A 9,829-nucleotide genomic window follows, 5' to 3' on the forward strand; every position below is an offset into this window, starting at 1 on the left:
TCTTTCTCTGGATATCTACCATTCCCCAAAATTAGTTAAGTTACTGACCTTGTTGCTCTTGGGTTCCAAAGTTGGAATGAACATGGGTGAAGACTCTATCTTTCTCTACCCTGATGTGGTCAACAATGTAAAGCCACTGAGACAAGAGACAAGCATCTTTTTCTCTTCTGCTATGTTTCTACTCTGAGCTCTCCATCTAAACTATATTTCCTTCATCAGTTAGAGATTAAAAAGATCTGACTTTCCTTTAGAGCTCTCTCCCTCTCTCCCACACCTTTGTGTGTACAAGTATATCTTTTCCTAAGCCTAACTAGAAAGAGAAGATGGACGTTTGGGAATTCTACACAAGTGAGTTAAGATAAGTAGGAAAACAATCATTCACATAACGGTTCCAATCAGGAAAAAAGTTCAGGCCTGTAATTAGGAGAACCCCAATCTGAGGCAACTCCAATCCAGGAAAAATGAGAAAATCCAGGAACTTGAGTCATTGAAATAAATGTTTGTTTTTTATTAACTTCCTTTTCTATGGCACTTCTGATTGGATTAGCTTTAACTAAATCAAAAGCTGAAATTCCAAGAGTCAGATTTGAAGAATGTTAATGCAGTAGAGGGGAGGAGATTTGTGGAACAATAAAAAGAGTGATCTGTGCTTACATCTACTTACTAATTTCTAAGACATTCAGCCAAATTTAGGAAAAATAATTGGCCTTCCGTATGCTCCACCTATTAGTTCCATATTGAATTTTGTAGCCAGTGTTTTAGCTAATCCTGTTGATTTTTCCCTGTTTTGCCTCTTTTTTTGTGCATAAATGTCAGGGAAGAGAAATGACAGGCAGGACAGTGCCCCAAAAGTTAAACCAAATCAATAGTTTTGTATGTTACTCCTATTAAGATTGTTTCCATTTTCATTCATTTATTCACTAAACTTTCTGAGAATAAAAAAGATTAATAAAATGTAATCCATTTCCTTCATTTCTTTAAATGTAATGACTTTTCTTAGTCAAAATAAGTTAAATAAATATGCAGTAATAAATGGTATTATGATTTCAGACAAAAACACTCTCACAAATTTTCCTAATACAACAGTTACTAGTTAAAGAATATCACATAGAATTAATAAGAATTTTGTGCCACATTTGGACTAACCCAAAACATTTTGCTTATGTACATATGACAAGCAACAAGAATAAAAATGTAGAATTGTCTTTTCTACTTGTTAAAATTCTTCATTCTGTTGTGCATATTTCTTTTTCCCACATGGTTTGAAGAGTTTTTTAGCTTTCATTTTACCTTGAAAGATTTTTTAATTCCATAACTTTATTTTCAAGCACAGATCAAGTGCAACGTGACTATAAGCCACCCACACAATGAAGAAAAAATGTAGGAAGGAGAATGTAATGTCCAAAGAATGACTCCTTTGCATCTCTTTATTTTCCACTACTCAGCTCCTGCTCTATTTCTAAATGATCTCAAATCCCTTTAATGTGTAAAAGTTCTTTAACATACAAAAGAACAGGCAGCATGGTTAAATAACTACACATCTAATGCAGGTAATCTTTCTGGAAATGGTAGAATTATTTTAAAAGATTTTTAACAATACAGTTCTAAAATACCTACAACTCAAAAGAATATCTTAAGATTCAGATAAGAAGCATTAGTTATTAAATTTCTGCAATCTCAGGATGGTACAATGTCAGACAAAGCCCACACACAGCAGAGTACAGTAATTTATTAAGTGTTTCACACATTGATTTTAAAACAATAATCATTTATCCTCACACACATAAGTCTGTTAGTCAGCTGCAATAGGATGAGCTATGCTCAACTTCAGGCTCTGGGCTCTGGGTTCTGGGCTCCAGGCACCAGGCTTCAGGCAGGTTTTGTTCAGGTCATCTCCACACGTCTCTCGTTCTCTGAACCAGTGACTCTCAGAGACAAGGTTTCATATGGGTCCAGGGATGAAAGGGAAGCAGCTATCTGAAGCAAATCTAACTAACTACAAAGGAACATATTCAATACCTGTAACATTCATTGATATCTCAATAGTCAATTAAAGGAAAAACCCAATCCAAATCTGTGTGTCAGGAAAGTATATGCTACCCACCATGAATCCATTCATTGGAAAGTTATGAATTTATAAATCTGTTGCAGGGATGTGAAGAATTGGGACCAAAGACTCAAATTATCATCATTTCTTATTATAATTGTACTGCAATTTCAGCTTGCCAATGATAGAATTGATATGATCCACAGAATAACTAGACTTTCATTTAATCTATACATCAGTTACCATACTATTGAAGTTTTATCAAAAGTGTTACATTGATACATTATTTGTGCAAACATTTACAAAAGCAATATTTTTACCAAGAGCTATAAACATATTTGCACATTTGCTTTTAATGTCAATTTCTTGAAATTTATCTTGAAACAGAAGTTTTTGAAAATGGAAAGGACTTTATGCAAGAAAATGATAATTGCCATATTTATAAGAATGGTGATAGTCAAAAAAACAATATAGAGAAACAAACAATAGAGAAACAAAATGGAAAAATAATTTGTATGTCCAATCAGTGAAATATTTTACCATAATTAAACTGATGGTTTTAAATATATTGTGGAAACACAAATAAATTTGAGTACATAATTTTGTTTTAACATATTCATTATCATATCACATATATATTATCTTAAAATATTATACAAAGTATATATTTTAGCACAACATGGAAGGAAAAATAAACAATTTTTAGAGAGGTGGATTAAATCATTAATAAATTTGACTGACTTTAGATGGAAATATATGCATTTATTATGTTTTAACGCTCTCTTGTATTGATTCTAAATAGGATAGTAAGTTTCCATGGGTAGGAATCTGACCTTCCTAACTGCTTTTTTATAGTAGTTAACACAATACCAAATGCAGTTCATGATGTCCCAGTCATGATAGCATCACATGAAGATCACATCAGTACATGTATTTTTTTCTTTTTTTAATTGAAGTATAGTTGATTTACAATGTGTGTTAGTTTCAGGGTACAACAAAGTGAGTCAGATATATATATATACACATATATGTATATATATATATATATATATATATATATATATATACACACTTTATATATATATTCTTTTCTATTTACCATAGCCAAGACATGGAAGCAACCTAAATATCCATCTAAAGATGAATGGATAAATAAGATGTGGTGTATTCATACAATAGACTGTTACTCAGCCATTAAAAAGAATGAAATAATGCCATTTGCAGCAACATGGTTGGACATAGAGATTATCATACTAAGTGAAGTAAGCCAGCCAGTACATGTATTTTAAATGTCAGCAAAGCTGACTGAAAAAGAAACAAAGATGGGGGATAAAGTCAATGGCCTGGGTGCCAGGAATTCTTGCTTCTTAATGTCCAGTAACTTATTGAAAGGGCTTAGATAAATCACCTTAGTAACACAGAGAGTTATCATGTACTGTCACTGAACTACATGGGCTTCGTAAGGAAACTAAAAGTATTGTAAAGACAGATTAGATATCAAAGAGAGGTATTGAGTAGTAAAGGTAATACCTATTAGTATTATATTAACATTTATGCAATTAATAATTTTGAAGTAACAGTAAATTAAAATCAAATAAACAAGACAATAGATACAGAAAAAAAATTACACTGACCCTAGAAAGTCAGAAATAGAATTGTTATTGTTGTCATCTCTGTAAATCCTCAGAGGACTTTCTTTACCAGTCTATTCACCAGTTATGGGGAAGAAAGTTGGACTAATTGTATAATTCTTTGAAACCCTAGTCTATTTGGGCTCACTATTTTGTGAAGAAGTTCCATTTGTATAGAGGACTGCAGCCTAAATTACATACCAGATATATTAAACACTTTTGGGGAGCAAAGGAGCTTCTTAATGCATCTTTCATGTCCTTATTTCTCAGGCTATATATAATGGGATTGAAATAGGGAGCAAGCACAGAGAATGTTAGAGCAATGATGGTGTCCCAGAATGGTATATAAATAGCAGTGAATCTAAGATACATGAGGGCCACACTGCCAAAAAACAGTAGGAAGCCAGCAATGTGCACAGCACAGGTGAAAAAGGTCTTTTTATGACCCTCAGGTGAAGGTATGTCTTGGATAACAATGATAATTCGAATGTAAGAAAGAGAAATAATCAGACATGTTATTAGAATAGCGAGAGCATGAATCACACCTTGCACCAAGATCACAAAGGCATCCGTGCAGGCTAAATTTAATAAAGGAGTGAAATCACAGAAGATCTGATGGATTTGGTTGGGACCACAGAAAGGTAGGGTAGAAATCCACATAATCTCAGGTAGAAGGATGAGGAAACCAAAGATACAAGACCCTGCAGAGAGCTGAGCACATAGTCAGGGAGTCATGATGGTCAGGTAGTGGAGCGTGTTTCAGATGGCAACATACCTGTCAATGGGCATGACAGTCAGCAAGCCTCCTTCAGTGTTTCCGAGTGAATGGAAGAAGTACATTTGCAAGAGGCAGCCAATGAAAGAGATGGTGTTTTGATTGCTGATCAGATTGGAGAGCATCTTAGGAATGGTGGCTGTGGTGTACCATATCTCAAGAAATGAAAAGATACTTATGAAATTATACATGGGATTGTGAAGATGGGTATCCAGCCTTACAGCAAAGAAGATCATTAGGTTCATTAGGTTCCTGATTACAATAAACATGTAGATGAAAAGTAAAGGAAAAAAGTATAGGAGGCCACCATCCTGGAGTTTGGGGAACCCAGTGAAGATAAACTCAGTCACTGCTGATAGATTTCCACTCTCCATATTCCCAGAAGAGCTACCTGTGAATGAAGAAGATGGTACACCCAACAAACAGAGAAGAAAATCAGTGCAACATAAATGTAAATGGTACTTTTTTACCTGGTATTTTTGTGTTTTGACATTTCCCAGATTCAAAATAACTGATAACTTGTCTATATCACTAATCTTTTTGTTTGAGAGACAATATAGCATGATGATTAGTAGCATGGGTTCAAATCAAACATTCCAGGCCTGAATTTTCATTCTGCTACTTATTAGTTGGCTAAATAGGCAAGTTACATAATCTCTCTGAGCCTCAGAGTCTTCTGTAGTTGAAAAACATTAGTGCAGAATTATGAGTATTAAAGGAATTAATGTATCAACGTCCATCATATTAATATTGATCCATATTTGTTAGTTATCATTTCCTACCTTGAACAGCTTTCTAAAAGAATAATATTAACAATTTATTAACTGTTAATTGTCATTAACAATTTATTAATTGTCATTTAGATCTTGTTCACTCCTCAATCACTTGCTATGTGACTGCTTTCTCTACTACTATACAGAAGCCATTCTGTCCTATGTATCAGTGACATGGTAACTGCAAAACAGTGAAAAAGGTTCAGTCATTACATTACAACTACACTTTGGCATCAGAAACTACTGATTACTACTAAGTGAAGATTATCTTCCTTGGCTCTCATGAAACCACCATCTCCAGGTTTGCCTTCTTCCTGAATGGAAGCTTCCTCTCAGGTGTTTTGTCATAACACTGTTTCTTATTTTATGTTTTATAAACTCATCTTCTTGACCCATTCTATAAATGGCTCTGTGTTCCAACTTCCTGCTGTGTTCCCTAAAACCATGTCCTTCCTTGTGGTTGATGAACACATACTCCTGTACTTTTCAGTCCTTTCAAATCTCCAGCACAGATATGTTTCCTGAACTTTAGACCTGCATATCCAATATTCCCCATCTACCACTCTCTCATGCTGCACTATGGCAGTTTTCAGAGTTCACCTTGATTTCTCCTGGGTCATTGTTTATGTGAATGTTAACCCTCTCCTTAGAAGCCACTCTTACTCCCTTTTCTTCACTTGAATACTTCCTAGGCTTTCCTCAAGTTTCAGCTCAGCCATTGCCTCCTATCAGAAGCTCTACAACTCTTGCTGTGGTCTCATCTTCTTCCCCACATTCACACACACACACACACACATACACGCCTGGATTTATTCTCATCTATGTGTCCTACAGAAGGCTTCTACCATAATCCTTACTATGTCTTATTGTAACTTATTTGTTTAATTTCACTAGACTGTGAACTTCTATTAGAGCAGGATCAACATTTTGTCTTTCACAACCCCTGGAATGTATTAAGCACTTGAAAGTAGCTTTTTTTTTTTTTTTTTTTTTTTTTTTTTTTTGAGGTACGTGGGCCTCTCACTGTTGTGGCCTCTCCCGTTGTGGAGCACAGGCTCTGGACACGCAGGCCCAGCGGCCATGGCTCACGGGCCCAGTTGCTCTGTGGCATGTGGGGTCTTCCTGGACCTGGGCATGAACCCGTGTCCCCTGCATCGGCAGGCGGACTCTCAACCACTGCGCCACCAGGGAAGCCCGAAAGTAACTATTTTTTAATGAATATGTTTGGATCAGACTTACAAACATAATTAAAGGTAGAAAAATCCAGAAGGCTGGTAGGAAGGAAACTTATAAGCACTTATATCTTAGACAGCTGTAAACTCTGAATAACTAGATGTTATTTCTGATTATAAATATGCAGAGCCCAGAACTCCAAAGATAGCGATTTATCATAAACCCTAGTCCAATGCCAAAATTCAAGCCTGTCCAAATCTTCATTATTTGAATCTTTAGAGTGTGTCTCATCCCCAACATAGGAAATGAATACTTCCTTTCCAGACCTCAGTGACCCTCAACTCACCTCTGCCAGATAGCCTACTATCATCCTTTTCCCTGGGTCTCTGCGTTCTTAAATGTCCCTTCATCTTCTCTGAAAGGGTTGTTATAGCCATCTTAAGAAAAATACTAAAAAGGCAATGAGTTCCACTGGGGCTTCATCCCTTGGTAATAAATAGAAAGCAATCTTTTTTTTTCCCCATGGGGTCAATTATCAGAGTGCATCTGCAGTTTTTTCTCAATAGATCTCCAGATCAAAAGGGAATCAGTGCTCCAAGGAAGACTTACAGGTTCTGATGACCATTGTTACCCCTTTTCTTGTCATCATTATGATTTAACCAGCCAGTCTCCATTTAGGTAGGGAATTGAAAGTGTATCATATACAGAAGAGCCTGGATTGGACCCTATCCTTTCAAAAACACTAGAAATAAGACATGTTGAAGGAGACTCACTGGCATGTTAATTATTGTGAATAAATGAATGAATAGAAAAAGGAACCGTTTCCATGAAAACAGGTGATTTGGAAGTGTGCCACACTAAACAAGATGGAAGAATGGCAAGTTTTTCCTCCAACAATATACACAGGGTTTCCCTTCAAATTGTTTCTATTGATTCTGCTAAACTCTTTATATTCCCAGTTTTTTACCGCAAAATGTGTTAAAGATTTGTATGTGCTTCTTGTATACCACTTCCTTCCACTCATTCTTTCTGAAATACCTATAATTTCTTCTCACCTTTCTGCCATAAGAAATACCTCCAAAAATTTTATGAATTTATGAACATAAATAAAAACATATCTGTTTGCTGTAAAAATGGAATTCTTCTGTGTGTGAGAAGACTTATTAACATAAGATTGTATTTGTTCCAATGTAACAAAATGTATCTTCCCATTTAAAAGCAAACTCAATGGAGTCTGTTTGTAGTAGGATGAGTAACTAAAAAAAAATTTTAAATTTAATGTGGCACAGCAAATGTTTGAAAATAAACATGAAAATTTGGATAATGAAGGCTTACTTAGAGAAATAATTAACTGCTAGATATTCAAACTTACTGTAAAGCCACAATTATCCTATCAATATTGTGTAAGGACATGTATATGTCAACATGTTAGAGGGTAGATAGCTAATTCCAGAAACCAATAGGGGAAGAAATGAAGCATTTCTTGTGGGAAAATGTGGTATTGTATCACTGGAGAGGATGATTTATTTAATATGATCTGACATAAGTGGATACATCAAAAACAAAATCATTTTAAATGATTATTTTGCACCATACCCAAAAATTACTTCAAAGAGATTAAAAAAGAGAAGAAAGGACATAATAATTAGACAAAATATATATGGAGAAGAATTTCTAAATCAAGAAAAAGATATAAAACCATAAAGAAAACTATAGAGATAGTTGGCTGACTAAAATTTATCCCCTCCCCAAGGGAAATATAATAGTGTATTTTTTTTCAGAAAATAAATTTAATGATAAATAATTCATGTACAAAAGTGCAAAACTTATAAATATGTATCTAAATAAAAATTTACATTGTGAACATACTTTTCTAAACTCTACACAAATCAAGTATGAGTTCTATTTTATCCTGTTATCAAACATGTCCTGTTTGTTAACCTGTTTTTTTCTTTTAGTTTTAACATATTTATTGGAGTATAATTTCTTTCCAATGTTGTGTTAGTTTCTGCTGTATAACAAAGTGAATCAGTTATATGCATACTTATATCCCCATATTCCCTCACTCTTGTGCCTCCCTCCCACCCTCCCTTTCCCACCCCTCTAGGTGGTCACAAAGCGCCGAGCTCATCTCCCTGTGCCATGCAGCTCCTTCACACTAGCTATCTGCTTTACATTTGGTACTGTATATATGTCAATGTTACTCTTTCATTTCATCCCAGATACCCCTTCCCCTTCCCCACATCCTCAAGTCCATTCTTTACGTCTGCGTCTTTATTCCTGTCATGCCCCTAGGTTCTTCAGAACTTTTTTTTTTTAGATTCCATATATATGTGTTAGAATGTGGTATTTGTCTTTCTCTTTCTGACTTACTTCACTCTGTATGACAGACTCTAGGTTCATCCACCTCACTACAAATAATTCAATTTCATTTCTTTTATGGCTGAGTAATATTCCATTGTATATATGTGCCACATCTTCTTTGTCCATTCATCTGTCAATGGACACATAGGCTGTTCTCATGTCCTGGCTATTATAAATAGTGCTGCAATGAACATTGCAGCACCATGTCTCTTTTTGAATTATGGTTTTCTCAGGATATATATGTCCAGTAGTGGGGTTGCTGGGTCATATGGTAGTTCTATTTTTAGATTTTTAAGGAACCTCCATACTGTTCTCCATAGTGGCTCTATCAATTTACATTCCCACCAACAGTGCAAGAGGGTTCCCTTTTCTCCACACCCTCTCCAGCATTTATCGTTTGTAGATTTTTGGATGAAAGTCATTCTGACGGTGTAAGGTGATACCTCATTGCAATTTTGATTTGCATTTCTCTAATGATTAGTGATGTTGAGCATACTTTCATGTGGTTGTTGGCAATCTGTATATCTTCTTTAGAGAAATGTCTATTTAGGTCTTCTGCCCATTTCTGGATTGGGTTGTTTGTTTTCTTGATATTGAGCTGCATGAGCTGCTTGTATATTTTGGAGATTAAACCTTTGTCAGTTGATTTGTTTGCAAATATCTTCTTCCATACTGAGGGTTGTCCTTTTGTCTTCTTTATGGTTTCCTTTACTGTGCAAAAGCTTTTAAGTTTCATTAGGTCCCATTTGTTTATTTTTGTTTTTATTTCCATTTTTCTAGGAGGTAGGTCAAAAGGATCTTTCTGTGATTTATGTCACAGAGTGTTCTTCCTATGTTTTCCTCTAACAGTTTTATAGTGTCTGGCCTTACATTTAGATCTTTAATCTACTTGGAGTTTATTTTTGTATATGGTGTTAGCAAGCATTCTAATTTCATTCTGTTACATGTAGCTGTCCAGTTTTCACAACACCCCTTGTTGAATAGGCTCTCTTTTTTCCACTGTATATTCTTGCCTCCTTTGTCAAAAATAAGGTGACCATATGTGTGTGGGTTTATCTCTGGGCTT

General features: G+C 35.0%; 1 protein-coding gene across 1 annotated transcript; it reads right to left on the reverse strand.

Annotated features, from left to right (window-relative positions):
- Positions 1-3,871: 3,871 nt before the first annotated feature.
- LOC309799218 (olfactory receptor 6K3-like) lies at positions 3,872-4,827 on the reverse strand (the record flags this gene model as incomplete). Its single annotated transcript, XM_082612203.1, is given in 4 exon segments — positions 3,872-3,924; positions 3,927-4,401; positions 4,405-4,437; positions 4,441-4,827. Coding segments are annotated over 4 exon segments (948 nt in total).
- Positions 4,828-9,829: the final 5,002 nt, after the last annotated feature.

The sequence above is a fragment of the Mesoplodon mirus genome (genome assembly GCF_964341445.2).
Source record: "Mesoplodon mirus genome assembly, chromosome: 3".
NCBI classification, from domain to species: domain Eukaryota; kingdom Metazoa; phylum Chordata; class Mammalia; order Artiodactyla; family Ziphiidae; genus Mesoplodon; species Mesoplodon mirus.